Source organism: Anastrepha ludens, chromosome 6 (genome assembly GCF_028408465.1).
Source record: "Anastrepha ludens isolate Willacy chromosome 6, idAnaLude1.1, whole genome shotgun sequence".
Classification (NCBI taxonomy): Eukaryota; Metazoa; Arthropoda; class Insecta; order Diptera; family Tephritidae; genus Anastrepha; species Anastrepha ludens.
Window position 1 is genome coordinate 97,190,081 of NC_071502.1, and position 18,389 is coordinate 97,208,469.

The 18,389-nt window shown below is 35.8% G+C and overlaps 1 protein-coding gene across 4 annotated transcripts in view; it reads right to left on the reverse strand.

Moving 5' to 3' along the window:
• Positions 1-1,115: 1,115 nt before the first annotated feature.
• Positions 1,116-18,389, reverse strand: part of LOC128865678 (proton-coupled amino acid transporter-like protein pathetic) — a 61,353-nt gene continuing 44,079 nt past the window's right edge. For 2 of the 4 annotated variants that reach the window (XM_054105935.1, XM_054105934.1), the window contains exons 2-7: positions 12,903-12,982; positions 12,596-12,824; positions 3,869-3,990; positions 3,250-3,789; positions 2,941-3,185; positions 1,116-2,878 (exon numbers count right to left, since the gene is read on the reverse strand). In XM_054105935.1, coding sequence (XP_053961910.1) covers positions 2,712-2,878; positions 2,941-3,185; positions 3,250-3,789; positions 3,869-3,990; positions 12,596-12,824; positions 12,903-12,982 — 1,383 coding nt within the window. In that variant the 3' untranslated portion in view covers positions 1,116-2,711. The remainder of the gene's footprint in view (positions 2,879-2,940; positions 3,186-3,249; positions 3,790-3,868; positions 3,991-12,595; positions 12,825-12,902; positions 12,983-18,389) is intronic. The other 2 variants (XM_054105933.1, XM_054105932.1) reach the window with 1 other exon arrangement.

Sequence of the window (18,389 nt, forward strand, 5' to 3'; positions counted from 1 at the left end):
AAAAAGCAAACGCTATATGGCCCACCCTAATCTTTTGCCGAGTGCAGTGCTTGTCCGAGCTCCTCTCCCGATTTGTGGTGTGCAACTTGATGTTGTTCCTAAAGTTTTATACCACCTCTGAATGGCCGATGATTTTTAGGAGGAGTTTTTTCATAGCAGAATTATAGTCAGCGGTTTGCCTGCCGCTATTAGAACAAACCCTTTATATCACTTAGTGCTTTATCAAGCCCACAGTGGGTTTCGAACCAGCACCGATTTGTAATACAAATGTATAAATAAATTCAATATTCAGTTTATTACTTAACTTTATATGTCGATTTTAATAAACTTTTAAACATCTTGGCATGAAAACGTAGTAAATTGATGTCGCCAGGTCAATTGGTGTGATAGAAGAGGGTTTCTGGGTATTTTAATCTGAATTTTAAATATGAAAAAACCCTTTGAGAGAGGTAAATCCAGATTTTCATAGCATACAGCAATTAAGGGGACAGATACCTGTAAAATTTCACAAAAAAAAAAAATTTTGTTTTCATAAAATGTTAATATATGTAATTCTTTAAGAATATATCAAAAAAATTTTAGAACGTAAATTTAAGTATTTCTTATATTATAGATCGTCAACCGTGACGACTCTATTCTTTGTGTTCGAGCGCTGGGAGAGGTATAGTTACGTTGTATTCAAACTTTAGACGCGTTTTTCTCAAAACTATATTTTTCGAATTGGAGTACACTCGCGTAACTTGAAAAGTTATTGACCGATCTCCTTGAAATTTTGCACAGATCTTTTTTATGATATTACTTTCTATGTGCATATACGTTTTTCGAAAAATAATTTTTTCGAAGCAAAAATAGTGGGAAAATTCACTCCAAAATTCATTTTTTGTTTTGAAGTATTTAATTCATATAGAAATTATGACATTAATGAACAAACAAATTTTTGGTTTTTTGTATTCCGGTCACTGACACCGATGCTACAATGCCCGCCGATGGAGAAGCCCCGCTGCGACCTTCCTGGAAGAATTGAGTGTGCATCCACCATTTTAAGTGATTAAAATAAGAAAAAAATGTTATATTATTCTAATGTATAAATAAACTGTTTGCCAATTTTGAAAAAAATAGATTGACTTCTTCATTTTTAATATTTTAATGAAAATCAGGGAAAATCTGGCCGTGTACAGGTATCTCCCCCTTAAGCCTCATAGTTATATTAGAAAATTTTATAAAATTAAAAATGTGCTTGCAGTAATTTACTTACCATTTTATTGAACATTCTAAGACACATCCCCACATAGGGCACAACCGACCACGCTCCATGGTGAACACATTCAATTTAATATATAAAGACTTATTTTTTTATAGACCTTGTAGTGTTTTTTATTTGCTTCTTACAAGTTTTATTTTATTTTTTTGATTTTTTTTTTTTGTAAAAAATAAACAATTTTCTTTATTTAAAGCTATTTAAACATATTTGCGCTATTAGTAAACAACATACCAACAAATGTATTTACATAAGGCTTGTAAATTCAACAAATTGCCGTTCAATAGCTTATGCTAATTTTAAAACATTATATGAAAATTGTAGAAGATTGTATTTAATTTAATCTATATTAGAACTAAATATTCATATATGTATGTTAGTTGCTTGCTTTTTTTGCTTGAATCGAGCAACGTGTTATAAAAGTTATGTAATTATATTTTTAATTTTAAACTTTTTATGTTTTAAAATTTCTATTTTTATGTTCATGTTTATTGTATTTTTAATGCTTATTAACTTAAGAGGAAGTTAACAAATTTAGCGATTGTGAAATATTAACAAGTCAATTCATAAAAAATATTTTATCTTTTAAAATCTTTTGGGGTGCACTTCTTTAATTCTAAGTAACTGTTTGAATAGCATCAAACATGTTTAAAAGCAAACATGTACAAGGTGGCACAAAATTAATCATCCCATTTTGTTTTTCAATAATTTTTTACTAAAAATATATATTTTAAGTGTTGGAAATCTATTTTTTATCTTTACGCGTGCCATTGTTTGTCTGTTTGTATATCGCAGCTGTCAAATATGGCTGATGTACGACGCCATTTGCAAAAATTATAAATCTTCCGATAGGGTGATTAATTTTGCGCCATTTTGTGTATAGTATACTGCAGCTGTCTAATTCACTAGTGTCAAATATGTTTGACGTAGGACACCATTTGCAAAAATTATAAATCTCCCGATAGGGTGATTAGTTTTGCGCCACCTTGTATATTGGCAATTTCTAAATGTTTTTTGAAATAATTTTCAACATAATTTTTTATTTATTTATACATATATACGGATATATACAAACGAAAGCATTGCGCCACTCAGGCTCTTAGGTAAGACTTAAATATTTATAAACCTATTTGAAATTTTACTGTTTAGTTTCATATTTTTTTATTTCTTTTAATTCCTAGAAACACTGAATTTTAGAACTAAATTTGCTTAAAAAGTGAATCATGTTCACACATTTAAATCACAGGTACTAAACTAAGATCGCATGCATGCAAATATGTAGATATTAACTTTCTACTCAAGACCCTTTCTTAAAGGAGCTGGTCCTAGTGCTGGCTTTAGTTGTGCACATAAAACATTGTGCTAATTATTTTAAAACTTACGCTATAATTATGTTTTCTTTCAAATATTTATGCATATGTACATGTGTATGTTTGTGGGGGTTTTATGTTTTTTATGTATACATAGCAATGATTTCCATTATACTCGTAGTAGAGCCTGCAATTAGAGCAAGTATCGCACATAAACTTAACACAATGTTCTTGTACAGTATCCAACGACAGCAGCCCAAACGATCGGGCCACAAATATACAGTCTCGCAAACGCTGGGCACAAAAATTCCTGCGAGAAATTGGTCTTATGAGAAACTTGCATAATTAGAACTTGATTTCTGTACAACTTACCGAGTAGTGAAAAGAAGACTGCACCCACAAGACTAATGAATGGTCCTAGCTGGGGAATAGCCACGCTAACGCCAACAGCGATCAGTATGATACCGGTACGTAAAAGTATCTGTATGATGTTATGATGTCTTTCGTTGAATTTATGTTTGATATGTCTCCAGAGAATTTCATTGGGTATGAAGAATTGCAGACCGAAAGTGAAAAGTATGGCAACGGCCATTAACAATTTCGCGGTGTCAGCCAAACTGAAAGAAAATAAACGAAACTAATGTAATTTCCAAATTTTAGGATTATCATTTCAATACTTACGCCTCACCCTCTTTCAAGTTTAACGTAATGCTTGCCTGCACATCACTGCCATAACGCGCATAACCTAAGAAACCGATAGCCGCATATAATGTCACCACGATGATCATAGCTATGTTAAGCACACCGGGGCAGCCAAGAAACTGTTGTGGTTTCTTCATCGCATTCTCAACGGGCATAACTACACCGATGCCCTCCATAGCGAATATGACAGTGGCAAAGAAGAGCGGAATCTGTGTGACTTTGGCAACGAGTGGCTTGTCTGAGAACACGAATGGTTCGCTAAATAAGTAGTACAACACTATGCAGAATGTGACCACTATGAAAATATTAGCCATGGCTGAGAAGGGCACCAGCCATTTTAGATTTCTTATCTGACCAATTAATAGGCAAGGTATTACAGTCAGGGCGATGTATATACGCACATTCCAATTCAGGGTGGTGTCATAGTTGATGACATCGTGAAACGAAGTGCCAATAAAAACTATGTAAACACAAATTGCTGCAAAGTAGGTGGCCATTAGACTCATATCAACGAATTGTCTGTGCAAGGAGAAATCGTTAGAATGTGGAAAATGTTTGCTACTTCTTTTTTGAATTGTATCTAAAAGCAAAAACTTACTTTGCAAACTTTGAAAACGGACGCAGACGTTTTGGACCATTTTCAAACACTTTTTCTGCGGTCTCAGCAAAATTTAGCGCAGGAACTTTTGATTCTTTGCAAATCTCTTGTGATGTTTTGACCTGGAAGAAATAAGTGAATAAAAGTAGACGGTTAATAGCAAATATATATTTACTCTGTATGAGAAATGCGAAATACACTCTGAGGTTTGTTATTATCTACCCAGAGGCGGGCGCTAATAGAAACAACTTTCTCTATAATTTGGTAAAGAGTACATAAAGCCATTATTAGGCTTAGCGATATCAACAGAGCAACGAACTGAGTTGTTCTAGCCTCGTTTATTTGTATGTCGCCTGTTTTATAAACCCTTTTTGATGTATTGTTTCTTATATGAAATTGTAAGTTGATACTTTTAGTTTTCGTTTTTATATGTATTTAATATTTTTTTAATACCTTTTAATTTCTTTTTTTATATTTTATACTTTTTTGAATTAATTTTATTTTTATTATTATTTTTTTACTTTAATTTTTATTTATTTTTTAAATTTTAATATATTTTTATTAAAGCACATTTTTATTAATTTTTTAAATTGTATTTTCATTTTTTATTATTTTATTTTATTTTTTTTTTTCTTATTTATTGGTTTGTTGGTTGGTTTAAGGGTGACCCCGCGTCGGAGTGCCACATAAACCGCAAGTTGGGTCCGTTGTGTTGCCCTAGAGCTCATTATGTTATATGATTTCCCCACCTAACCGAGATTTTTACTATAGATTTTGGTCCAAGATATTAATTCGTTTCGAGAATTTAATGAGATATTCGATTTTCAGGTCCGAGAGTACTGAAAGACTGTCAATTGTTGGAGAGCCTAGAAGAGCGAGCCGGCTTCTGGTTAGACCGGGACAACTGCACAGCAAATGTCTGCTCGATACTTCCTCATCTTCGTCCTCGCAGTATCTGCACAGGTCGTTTTGAGGAACCCCGAGCCGACGTGCGTGAGTGCCCAAAAGGCAGTGGCCGGTGATAAGAGATATTATATGCCTTAGTTCGTGTTTCGAAAGACTTATAAGGGTTTTTGTCTGTTTCAGATTGTAGGATGGACAGATTTGTCTGGTCGTAACGCAAGTAGTTTCCACTCGCCACCTCCGATCAGCAATGCTGTGAAATTCTCGATCAATGATCATTTTACATGTTGAAAGCGGAATGTGAATTGTGGGTAAGTTACTAATATTTGATTGCGCAGCTCCAGCTCTCGCGAGCTCGTCAGCTTTGCAGTTACCTTCGAATCCACTGTGACCCGGTATCCAGATAACTTGGACAGAATTCTGAACACTTATCTCGTTAAGAGATGAGAGACAGGATCGAACCACATCTGAGTGGGTATAAGAGGAGCTGAGTGCTCGAACGGCCGCTTGACTGTCAGTGAAAAAGCGGATATCCTCTAGTGATATCTCTTTTCTAAAAGAGTTTTCGCAGCATACCAGATAGCGCATACTTCCGCTTGGAATACGCTACAGTAGTCGGGTAATCTAAATGATAGATTGATGTGAGGGGAATTGGAAAAGATTCCAAATCCCACTTTACCGTCTTGTTTATACATATAATCAGAGGGCCATCGATTTCGGTAAGATTTGTCTTCCATTCTTCCCTGGTTGGGAGTGAACAGCAAGGGTGGTGAAGGAAGACTTACATGATAGTCTATGTCGGAAGAGATAACAGTGTTCCTGTTCAGTATGGCCGAATGGCCAAGATACTTATTCCATTTCGATATGGTATTCATGCGTGTCGCTGCTTTCGCTGCAATCGCTTTGTCAGCCAGATCGATAGGGAACAAGTGAAGCAACGTATTTAGAGCCTTAGTAGGTGTTGTACTTAGGCATCCTGTTATCAGGAGGCAGGCTGTTCTTTGAACTCGATCAATTGTGGCTACTCTACACCGTTTTTCGAGTGCTGTCCACCATACAACCACACCGTAGAAGAGTATCGGTTTGATGATCGAGGTATATATCCAATAAATGATCCGAGGTGAAAAACCCCAGGTTTTGCCTATAGCTTTCTTACAAGTATAGAGAGCTATGAAAGCTTTTTTACATCTGTTTTCGATGTTCAATTTCCAACTCAACTTCCTGTCTAGAATAACTCCTAGATATTTATCTGAATCAGATAGAAGTAACGATTCCCCTTTTAAAGTTATTGTTTGCAGTGGAGGTGATTGTTGTTTCCTATTGAAGAGAACAAGATCTGTCTTTGCTGGATTCGCATTTAGTCCGCATTCGGTGCACCATTTTGACAGAATATTGATTGAGTGTTGCATGAGCTCAGTGAGGGTATTCAGGTGTTTGCCTGACACGCAGAGAGCAATATCATCTGCATAGGCTACAACCTTGCAGCCTGCTTTTTCGAGATTTCGAAGCAAACTGCTAACAGCGAGATTCCAGAGAAGGGGTGAAAGTACTCCGCCTTGAGGAGTGCCTTTGACGGCGTACATTCACATGCGGCTTAACCCAAGCTCTGAAGTGATTATTCTATTTTGGAGCATTTGTTCGATCATCTTTCGGATGGAGTAATTGATACCCAATTTGGCAATTTCAGACAGAATAACTGAATTTGTAACTTTAGTTTTATTAAAGCAAATTTTTATTAATTTTTTAAAGTTTATATTTAGTATTTTTTATTATTATTATTTTTTCTTTTTTATTATTTTTTGTATTTTTAATTTTATTTTTAATAAAGCAAATTTTTATTAATTTTTAAAATTTTATTTTTATTATTATTTTTATTATTTGTTTTGTTGTTCTTATTTCTGGCCTGGTTGTTATTTTGAAACAAACTCTGTTAACGTCATATGACAATTTCTGAACACAGAGGCGTGTTTAGTACACATTATTTTATCTTCATTATCCATTAAGTTTGCTCTCTCATATTGTGTTTTGGTTTTTTTAAATAGTTGAGAAAACTTGAAGGGACCCAGAAAAAACTTTCAAAAGCTACACAAAAAAAAAATGGGTTACAGCAACGTATTGAGAAACTATTTTTGACAAAAACCGTATTGAAAAAGGACTGCTTCAGACAGAAAAATCTGACACCGTGGCCGCAATTTTTATCTAAGAGTTTTATTTTAAGCCGACGTGTGCGTGTGCGTTATTGAAAACTTGAATGCATGAAAAATTATTAAATTGTATCAGGTGGCGCATCATCGTTAATTATTAACACCGATTAGTTAATCAATTTTGTTTTTGAATACATTTTGTACTAAATAAAAAAAAAAAACTGATTTTGCGTGATGCAAATCTTTTGACCTTTAAGCGCTCCATTGCTTGTCATTTGTATATACTATATTGCAGCTGTCTAGTTCACAAGTGTCAAATATGATTGACCTAGGACGCTACTTGCAAAAATTACAAATCTTCCGACAGGATGATTCAGTTTGCGCCACCTTGCACCAAACAAAATTTTACGGACATTCGCTTATATGATTTATGAATAAAATAATCGGGTTTGGGCTTTGCAGGAAAACGACGCCCGCGAGGAACAGAATTGGCTTTGTACTGAGTGAAAAAAAGAAAAATTGTATAGCAACGCAATAATGGATAGGCCATCCTAGTTTGTTCTTGCAAAACCAGAAGAGAATGCTTGGGCTCTTAAGTAGTACAAGACAGCTAGAAAAAAATCGGACAATAAAAAAAAAGTTCATTTTAAAAAAGTTGATACAAACTCTGGGGCGAAATTTTCCGAAAGCTGTACGCGGAAATGACACACGATTTCAAATAGTAATGGTGATCACTTCAACCACTGAGAAAAATTGATGCGATGGGCATTTCATGTCCAACTGTCATTTGCTCTTGCAATGAAAGCCAGTGGAAGCTGGTATTTGCAAGTAAGTAAATTGTGGACTTGCGGCATTTTGAGCAGAGCTCACCAAGGGTAGTTGTGTTCCTTTCTTTGCTAAATAGTGACCCTCGTAGTTCGTTTAATTCATTTTGTTTTTAACCAATATTGCACGGTTGAAAACAAACTGAATGAAAAATGGCCTAATGCCGAACTGTAACCATGCAAGTACAGAGATTTGAACAATAATCAAATACTCATTTATGTTGTTCGTCTGCGTCATATCTTCAATATCTAATTAGATTTTATTGCATTATTTTATTATAGCCTTACTAACTATCTATTTTAGTGACAATATATGCTAAACGAATTTCCAAATACCCTACAGGAAATTTACAAGTTCCGAGCTAAGTCACTTCTATCGAAAATAACAGCCTTACCAGGTGAACTAAATTTAACTGATTAATCTTTGTTTAATAAAATGCAATACAGTTAAATTCGGAGTAAAGCGCTGGTAATGCTAGTGAATGCAAGAAATGAGCGTTCCTACAAAGATTTTGATGAATTTTAATCTATTATGGAATTTTTGTGAGTTGAGAATATGGTTTCATTCCTAGAAAATAATGCAATGAAATGTTTGCTACGAAAAAAAAATTAGATTAGAAGTAGGGATCTGTCCAAAGTCAGGCGGAAGTGAACTTTTTATACCTCGTGTAGTGTTTTCTAAAATTTTTAATTAACGGTATACCTTAGTAAGCTACCTCATACCAAGACTGACATTTCAACTAAATTGCTTTGAAATATCTGAATTATTGTTGGAATAAATGATCGAAAATTATTTTATATGGGTGTTGGGCATGGCTGATATTAGGTTTCCCATAATTTTAATGCCATGAACTCAACCTGTCCACAGTGTCTGCAGAATTTGTGAAAGAAGTTTAAGGATACCCAATGGTCTTGAAATATCAAAAAATTGATTTTTGTTTTTCCAATATTTCGAGAGTATAGTATTTTAAGAATATACTGTGAAATTTTCATGCGGAAATTCCCAATATTATAGCTTCTACAGCCTAGTAACTAGGAAGAGAGCGGTCCGCGCGCTTCTGTACCTCAAACTTTAAACTCATTCATCTCGAAACGAACGACTTTTTTCGGCCTAGCTTTGACGGCCTGTAATTGAAGTTAATTGAAAAGCCTAAAAAATTTAAATATCGTTTTTCATTTTTTTATTGTAAAAAGCAGTTCCTGAAAATATCCAAAATTTTCGAGCTCTAGAACACCGGTACTTCTTAATAGACATCCATATTTATTGAAAAGTAGGCGCGTCACGACCGTTTTTCAAAATTCCTGTATTTGATATCACAAAATTGTGAAGCGTTTTTTTTTCGACTTCTTACTGAGATGTCATACTTTTTCATCTTCGAAAATTGTCGTTACATGACGTAGCTAGCGCCCATTTCATTACTAACCTACCTCGAGTCAAAGGAGGGCAACAAATATTTGTATTTATCGTGCCGAGAAATTGAACTGATTGATCTTATATGCAGTTTATGTCGACTCCGACCGGTAAACGGCTTTTTATGAGAAGCTTTGCATGGTAGAACTACATTCGGAGGTTTCTTACTGTTCGACGAGGGGTGATCGCTAATAGAAAAAAAATGTTTTTTATAATTTGATGTTTCATGCACACCATGGAATTCAAATACGAACCCTACCGAATAGTAGCTACGCACGGTGATCGCGATTATCTTACTTTAACTGATAATCTTTACATATGACTTTACCTTCATAGGCAAAAAGGCATGTAATTTGTTGTTGTAAGCGAAAATAAGCGCATACTTTTTAATTTGTTTGCAACTCCCTCTCCCTTTCGGTTAGTATACGGCAAATGAGTACACAAATTTGTTAAATATGAAACACAGGTTTTTCCTGCATAACCGCCGATGAGGCAATAAAAGTAGTAGGGAATAAAATGTTAAAAGTGATAAGAACCTTAGGCTTTTGCCAGCTGATTGAGTGCGTCGGCAATGAGTTGAATGAGCTGTTATTTAATAAAATGAAAGGGCAATTTCACGGGATCTGTCGATAAGACAATCATTTTTCATACAAACTATTAACTTTTATCATAACAACTTGGTGAATAGAGAGAAAAAAATTCATTTGCTTGTTGCCAGGCGCAGCTAATGCCCTTACCTTCTCAAATAACCTTTTCTATTAAAACTTGCTGTATCATGCCAACAAACACTTATTCGATCGATATAAGTCGAGTTTGATGACACAAAAATTTGGTAAAATTTATTCTGCATTTACAAATTTAATAAAAAATTTAAAGAGCAAAATGACAGTTCGTTGCAAGAGAGACGCTCATTTTGGGCTGGACAAATTTTAGTCAAACCTATCACGAAAACATGCCATATAATCTGTATGCATCCTATTGAATCTTTTGTAAGCAAAAAAAAAATATTTTTTTGTGGAATATGGTATTTTGCGCACTCTTGCACTTTAGAAATTTGCTGTTTATAATCAGAAACGATAAAATGGAAAATGTATCAACAAAAGACGTGAGGGTATTTTTTTGTAATATAAATAATATTTATCAGCTGATTTGCCTTCTTCTGTCGGTTTCTGCAAGTGATGCCAAATTTTTTCGTTCGTTAACTTTTTGATTTTTCTTCGCTTTGAGAGAAAATTTTCGCTTACGCTATCGATTTGAATTGATGGTGGATAATTTTGTTATCGAACGCAACTAGCGGGTGTTTTTTTAAGCGCTTAAGAACTGAAAATGATGATACAAAACAGAAGTATTATTGCATTGAATTGTTTTTGAAGTGAAACTTCTTAGGCGTCGGTGAACGAGCGAGAATGGCGAGTAAAATTTCAAGGCCATGCAACGTTTTGGACATTTTCGTTCCGCGAGAGAGAAAAAAGATATAACGTAGAGGAAAAGGAGAGGGAGAACTATTACATATATATATCTTAGATACACTTAAGGCTATTTTTCATGAGTTTTTCCTTGTGGTTGGTAATTTCTAGTGAGAAATAACACTGCCTACTTTTTGTCGCTTGCTTTATGGTGCAAACTTGTAGGAAATATATTTTTGGGACGTTTTTTGGTCCCAATTTTTTTGGCGTTTTTTAGTGCCTACTTTTTGGCGCTTATTTCCGTTTCCTGGCTAGTGTTTGTGCGTACTATAAAGCGCTATCCATTCCGGCGTCGGATTTATTGGTATTGCCTTGCGGTAATTTGTACCGTTCCTGCGTTGCGGTCCTGGAATCGCTGCGTTTGTGCGGTTGATAAACGCTCGGAGTTGTGCGCGTTATTGCCACGGTTTGTGTCCGGCGTTTACCTACACCGGTCGACCCTTTTCCGTTTTTTGTAAATTTTGTCTTCTCGTATTCTCTGCAAGTGTTGTGAATTTATTTAGATATATATTCTTTCTCTCTCTCTCTCTCTCTCATTCTCTCTCGGATCTCCCCTCTTTATTTGTCTGCCTTGAAAGTTTCACTTCTGTTAGATAATTGCATGCCATTTTTTTTTAATATGATATTCGGCGGTTACTCATAGGCCGTTGGTCCATTTGATCAGACCAATTTTTGACTAACTTTTCAAATCAATGTGGACATATGACTTTAATGGTGACTTGAATATTGCAATAAATCGATTGCTCAGCGCGCTGTATAGCAAGTTGTGCCGTCTTTTTGGAACCAAATGTCGTCGATGTTTAACTGATTAATTTTTGAAAACCAACATTCAGTCAGCATGGCTAGATAGCGTTACCCATTCAGCGTAACGGGAGCTCCTTTGTTCGAAAGAAATAAGAGCCGTGAATGCCGCAAGTTAATTTATTTTTTATTTTATTTATTTATTTATTTATTTTTTTTGTTTTTAAGTAAAGTTCCACAATTTGGAAGAGTTGTTCTGGCGTTGAACGATTCATGATGGCTTGCCAAATCTTACTAAGCAGAAATATCAAAACAGTTTAACATTCTCAGTTTTGAAATCACAGCTATCGATATCGATTGTTCTCAAACAGCTAAAAAAACACCCGATATATTTAAAGGTTACTTGATGTGTCTTTCAAAACTTGTATTTAAGTTTAAAATGAAGTGAAATTTGTTATGGGAATATACATAAATAAAAAAACAGCAATTTTTTAAAATGATGCAATAAAATATAGGATTTTTACTCGAGCCTGGTCGTGATTTCAGAATGAGTAAATTTATTTTTGTTAGACAGTTGAGAAAAGGAAAAGAGTTATAGCGCATTTTAAGGCTCACTTTATTAGTTAGGTTATTCATACAGTGCTTATTTAAAACTTTTCCGGTAATAGCACATTATAACAGTTATTTTAAAAATTTATACATTATTTTATTCGATATTGCTTTTCCCTTCACAACCCATAGGCTTGCACCTGGGATAAGTTTAAACATTCTGCATAAGTCTTTTCAAGAACAGTGGGCTGTAAAAAAGTTTCCAAAGAGTGCATTAACTGTTGGTTGAGGAGTTTCACTCAGTAAGTAAAAGTAAGAGTGTCTCATTTCGAGACACAATCCGTTGATGAGACACAATCCGTAGATGAGTTATCAGTCCGTAGCTGATTCACCTTGAAAAATTTACCTTAGTGCGGCTTGTAGGCCGGATGGAGAAATCTTTGTTTTTAGAAGGTCAGTATACCTGACCAAATTACTTCTTTTTAAAGGAAATATTTGGTGATACAATATTTATGTATTCGTCCGACATCATTCAGTCATGAAACATTTTCGGTTTCGAAAAAGGAAAAGTTTACTTCCTAATTTCCTTAGCGAAAACACACATTTCATGATTTCAGATGATTAGCATTTTAATTATTTTTTTTTTGCAAATTCAACAAGATATGGATATTTTTTTTTCAAAAACTTACCAATATGTGCACACAATGCGTACAGATGAAGCCCACCACCAGCGTAGCAATCATACTGAACAGCATACCACCATTGGAGAAAGCCATTGGCATAGCCAAAATGCCGCTACCCAATGAACTTTTCAGTAAATGTGCTAACGCGCCATTTGACGACTGACCTTTGACTTGGTCGCGATGCTCCGCAGGAATGTATTCTTCGCTAAGCTGTGCCTTTTCGGTTAGATTAGTGCTGAAATGTGTAAAAGAGATTTTCATATATAAAATAAGCAGCTTTTTTTGTTTTCGTTTTTTTTTTTTGTTAACGAACCGTGAGTTAAAATCGTTCAGAGTAAATACTGAATTCGACTTCTCTTTGGACGTCGGTATCGAAGGGGTGGGGTCCGCCATCTAGAAAGAGAATTAAAAATGAAGTTAGATTGGCTTCCAATCCCTTAAAACAAGTTTTATTTTTTAGCATTCAGAAATTTTGTGATGTAATAAATTGGTGTGACGACTAGGCAAACGTTATTGCTCGTTGGATATTACACAAACTAAAGGATCATCTACTAGATCTTACGGTTTTTGTGCTTTTAAGTATTTTTATTATGAAGTACTTAAGGTTAGGTTAGGTTAGCTTGGTTGGCAATAAGCCATGCTTAGACCTTTTGGTCCCTAGCGATACCAAATGGAGACCGACTTCTATGAATACTGAAAGTAGACATCATGTAGGAAGTCAGCGCTTTTGGCGAATCTAAGCAGAGCTGGGAGATCTACTTTTGAGACGACCTCCAGACCCTCAAGTAATGGGATTCCCAGGAATTTTAAACGCGTTTTCAATAATGCCGGACGAACGCACAGAAGATGTTCTAAAATTTCCTCAACATCCTCTCTGCATTTCCTGCATTTGCCCGTGTTAGCAATCCCTATCTTGTACGCATGTGTATCCACTAGATTAAGACCTGTTAGCATACCTATAATAGTTCTGCAGTCCTTCCGCGAGAGCGTAAGCACGAATTGAGTCAGTTTTTTGTCGTTAGTTCTACACATAACTTTTGTTGTTTTGCGTGTGATCAAATTAGTCCATCTATCTTCCACTAGTTTTTTTCATGTAGTCGTCTATTTCGTTGTATATAGTAATTAGCGGTTTTGGTATGTCGTTCTCTTGTTCAAATGGTAGTCTAACAGCTCTTTTTGCTATCTCATCTACTATTTCGTTCCCCATAATGCCTTTGTGACCAGGTACCCAACAGATATGCAGCCCACTGTTTGCGGCTAGCAGGGAGGCCGCTCCGTTGAACAGGTTTGGACTTAATACAATATGAGCTTATTGCTTTTACGAGTATAGCTGCTCGACTTTCCACGTATATATTAATTGTTGAGTTCATCCATCAATCTCTTTCTCAGGATGGAAATGGAAGAAAGTGAAAGAAAAGTTGTTCAATAACTGAAAATTAAGTTCTCTGATGGAGCTGGCAGAGGACTTGAGCATTGCTTTTGGGTTTGTTCAGGACATTGTAGTTAATGATGGGTTTGCTTTGTGTTGCTACAAAGTTTGTCCTGAAAGGATCATGCAAAACAGGAACCGTGATGATATCACCCCAGACTTGATTTCCAAGACTGAATCCGCCCAACATTCATCAAATTAACCTCGGAGAGGTCTGATTACATCGTCCCAACGGTAACTTTCAACAGGAATCGCGGATTGTAGATGGAGAGATCAGACGAAATGCAAAATTAGCAGGACGTTATGGCCCACCTACAACCCCAAGCAATCGTCGACATTGATAAACATGAAACGACGGGCCACCTTTAGACTAACGGCAGTCATAACTGGCTTTTGGTCTATCGGATAACAAGCTGCCAAAATGGGTATCCCTCACAACATTCGAGAGTCTCGAACAACTGTCTGGCTTAGACGTCAACAGCCTAATAAGGTTCCTAAACCGCACAGACTGGATATAGTCTTGCTGCAAATAACCGATAAACAAGTTGGTAACGAGGATGTGGCAACAAAATGGTGCGGAAGCGCTAGTTGGATTCTGGATAAATCACCACTCTAACCAACCAACCGAGTGGAGAGGTCCGAATGAACCACGTCGTTTTCAGTCCAAAAAGAAAGCTATGCTCATCGTTTTTATGGATTACAACTGTATTGTACACCACGAATTTTCGCCAAAAGGTTAGATATTTAATATGAACTAATATTTGGGCATTATGAGTGGTTTGGATTTGGGGTCTAGGATTTGTGGGAAAATAACTTGTGTATTTTGTGACCTGATAACGCACCGTCGCACAGTGCCATCATTATCCGTGAATCTCAGACGGAAAAGAATTAACATGACCGGAGATTGCGCTGATTTTTTTTTCACATATCACCAATACAAGCTCAGCTTTTTTCATAAACAAACGGGCGGACTTTCGGACTGTAGTACGGAAAGTTAGGACTGAAAAGAAACGAAAGTAGCACCTGCCAGAATGACAAGCCTATAGAATAATAATCAGATTAACTTTTTCTTTTCAAATGTCCTGAAGAGCCGAAATCCTGTTGACAAGCCACCTATCTTTGTTTTTTAAACGTTTACTTTGTTGCCACATTACTACAAAAAATATGTAAAAAAAAATATTTTTGTATACTATTTGATATCAATAATAACATACTATAAAATCAAAACGATGGAATTTAATTTCCTAAAAAAGAAATTCCTAAAAAATATCTATAAAAAATGAGTATTTGACCAGGCTTACTACCTTATCCTATGGCTATCAATTTCAATTCAATATACTTCTTTTTGATTTCTAAGCTTAATTTAATTTACGAAATGTACCGCTAATAGCCTTAACTGAGCTTAACCTCTTCATTATGCATTTTGAAGGTTAATAAATGAAGTAGATCTGGAAAATGTTGGTATTTTGCATAAAGTAAAAATATATGAAACAATTAACACTTCTACATTTTGCTTTATTATCTATTATGAACGCTTCGCTCTTTAAGTAATGAATGGTTATTTTATCAATTTCCAAAAGAAAATATACTAAATTTTATAAAAATGTAGACGAGTTTGCATTGATTACAATTTAGGCGTATATTAATATCTCTTCTCCTCTTATCTGTTTTTCGAAAAATGCAGTTTATTGCTGATCAAAAACAAGCCAAATGCAAACATTTTGATAACAGGGTTTAAATTTATTGAGCACTTGCTTATTGGACTTTTTAAAGGAAGACATGTGTACGTAATTAAATTTACGCGTTACACTCGTTTATAGATATATTTAGAAGGGCTTTTATACTTATTGGAAAAATATATAAGAACGGAAGACAGTTTCAGCCAAGGCCGGATGTTTATAACAAATGTTTTGAGACGTCTCATCGTCCTCCAGACATAATCGATTATTACAGGTGAGGTAACCTGTGAATAACCGAAGATTACGGTTGATTGACGATTGATTGCGGTATTATAATCGATTTAATGCATACAACATGAAAATTATAAATATAGGTACGCATACTCAAAACCCTAGCGACATTCACCTCTTTCCAATGCAGCACCTCATGTTTCTGTTAAGAAATCAGTATCGTCATAGTCTTCGGTCAGATGCGAGTTGTTTTTGTTTTGTTTTGTCGGAAAAATGTGCAGTGTAATAATACAAACGGCCGCCATAGCCGAATAGGTTGGCGGATAACTACCATTCGGAAGTTGAGGCTACCTCTGGCACGAAACATCAGATGATAGAAAATAAATTTTCCAATAGCGGTCGCTGTAGCCGATTAATATAGTATTCGCTTTATTAGTCGGTTCGTACGTCGTGCAATTTCTTTATATTCACTAAGACGAAGTTTGAATGAAAAGAAATACGTCAAGGCTGTGTATAATTTGCAGGAAGCGCTGTGGGTACCGCGCAGGGCTGCTTATTGAAGATTTAAATTTACTATTTACTTTTACTATTTACTTTTACTATTAGTAAAAGCTAACTTAAACGACTCGTAATTTCGAGGCATGTTGTTGTTGTTGTTGAAGTGGTTGAGTATTTCCACTGAAATAGTCCTAATTAGTGACCAGCACCTTTTTATTACCACTGTCCTCGTGTGATGATGTTCTTTTTTGTTTTTTTTTTCTTGTTTGCTTCTAAGTCAGATCCATTTAGTGAGGCCCAAGTATAGCAGCAAATTCTTTATCTCGATGTCTGAGATATCATTAATTTGCTGTAAGAAAGGCTTACCGAAGGAGCGAAGCCGTGCCCTAGCTAGCCCTGGACATGCATATAAGTAGTGGAAAAGACTTTTCTTCACCCCTTCCGCTTGACAGCTTCTGCAGATGAGATTGAAGGGGAGGTTGAGTCTGGCTGCATGATCACCTACTTTCCAATGGCCTGTAAGGGTTGCAGTGATGCGTGAAATGTTTGGTCGGGAGCATCCTCATAGGTAATTCGTCTTAGGGATGTTGTATGAAGGTCATGTGTTTTTTATTGTAATATATGTACCTAGTTAATTGCTTCCATCTTCTTTCGGCTGCAGCATGATGGTGTGAGGCAATGGATGCTTTTATTGTGTTGAGTGGGGTGGAGACTGCCACCACCTCTGTTATGTCTAGTGTCGCAGCTTTTCTTGCTAGCTCATCCACTATCTCATTACCCAGTATGTTCCTATGACCGGGAACCCATATCAGAGTGATTTCGAGTCAATAAGTAAGCAATTCCAGCTCCTCTCTACACTGTAAGACTAGTTTGGATGAAATGGAGTTGGAGTCTAAGGCCTTGATAGCTACTTGACTGTCTGAAAAGATAGCTACTCTTGCATCAACTTCCTTGTAGAGTTTTAGTGATTTGCATGCTTCTCTGATCGCTAAAAGTTCTGCCTGGAACACGCTGGCATAGTCAGGAAGTCGAATTGACTGAAATAGGCTGAAAGGCTCCGAATAGAACCCAGCTCTCACACCACAGTTCATCTTAGAACCGTCAGTGTAGATTTCAATATCGTATCCTCCAATCACCTTCCCTTTGCTCCATTCGGCTCTCGGTGGAAAACGTACCGTAAAGTCTTTCCTGAAGTTAAGGTCGGGGACTGTGTAGTCTGATCTGTTTTTGTGCAGCGAGGGTCCCTGTAGGAGGTTCTTGCTGTGACCGTACAACTTTGTTGTCCAGCTTCCTATGTCTCTGAGTCTCACCACGCTGCAAGTAGCCAGGCATACTTGAATATTTCGCTGGACACCTAATTTTCACCTTAATTTTCAAGCAACTTAAAAGCTTTTCCAGGTATAAGCAACACAGCTCGCTCCCATGACGGTTGACTTAACGGAACGTTCTAGATTTATTGGTTGGAGTGTCAACCCAGCAGCATTCCATAAAATTTGTATGCTATTATTAAGATAATAACAAGCAATTGGAGTTCAATAAACTTCTGCAGAATAAAATGCAAATCCAACTAATGTACTCGTATTTCCTTCGCCATGTAATCAAATCGCTATCACATCACTTGAAGTTTTGAGCATGTGTATGTACTTATACAAGGTGGCGCAAAACTAATCTAAACTCTATCGGAAGTATAAAAGCAGACAAGCAATGGAGCACGCAGAGGTCAAAATGAAGATTTGTATTACGCGAAATATATTTTTGTTGATTTATTAAAAAAGTTATTCAAAAACAAAATTGATGAATAATTTTGCGCCACCTTCCGTGTATAACATATTGCTTATATATATTACATTGCCGCGCGAAACCCTTCATTGTCGGACGTCTTCATCATGTAGGTCGTTGTAAATACGTCATAAATTTCCATTGTAATTTTTTTGCATAATTATTTAATACCGAAATGTGTGTC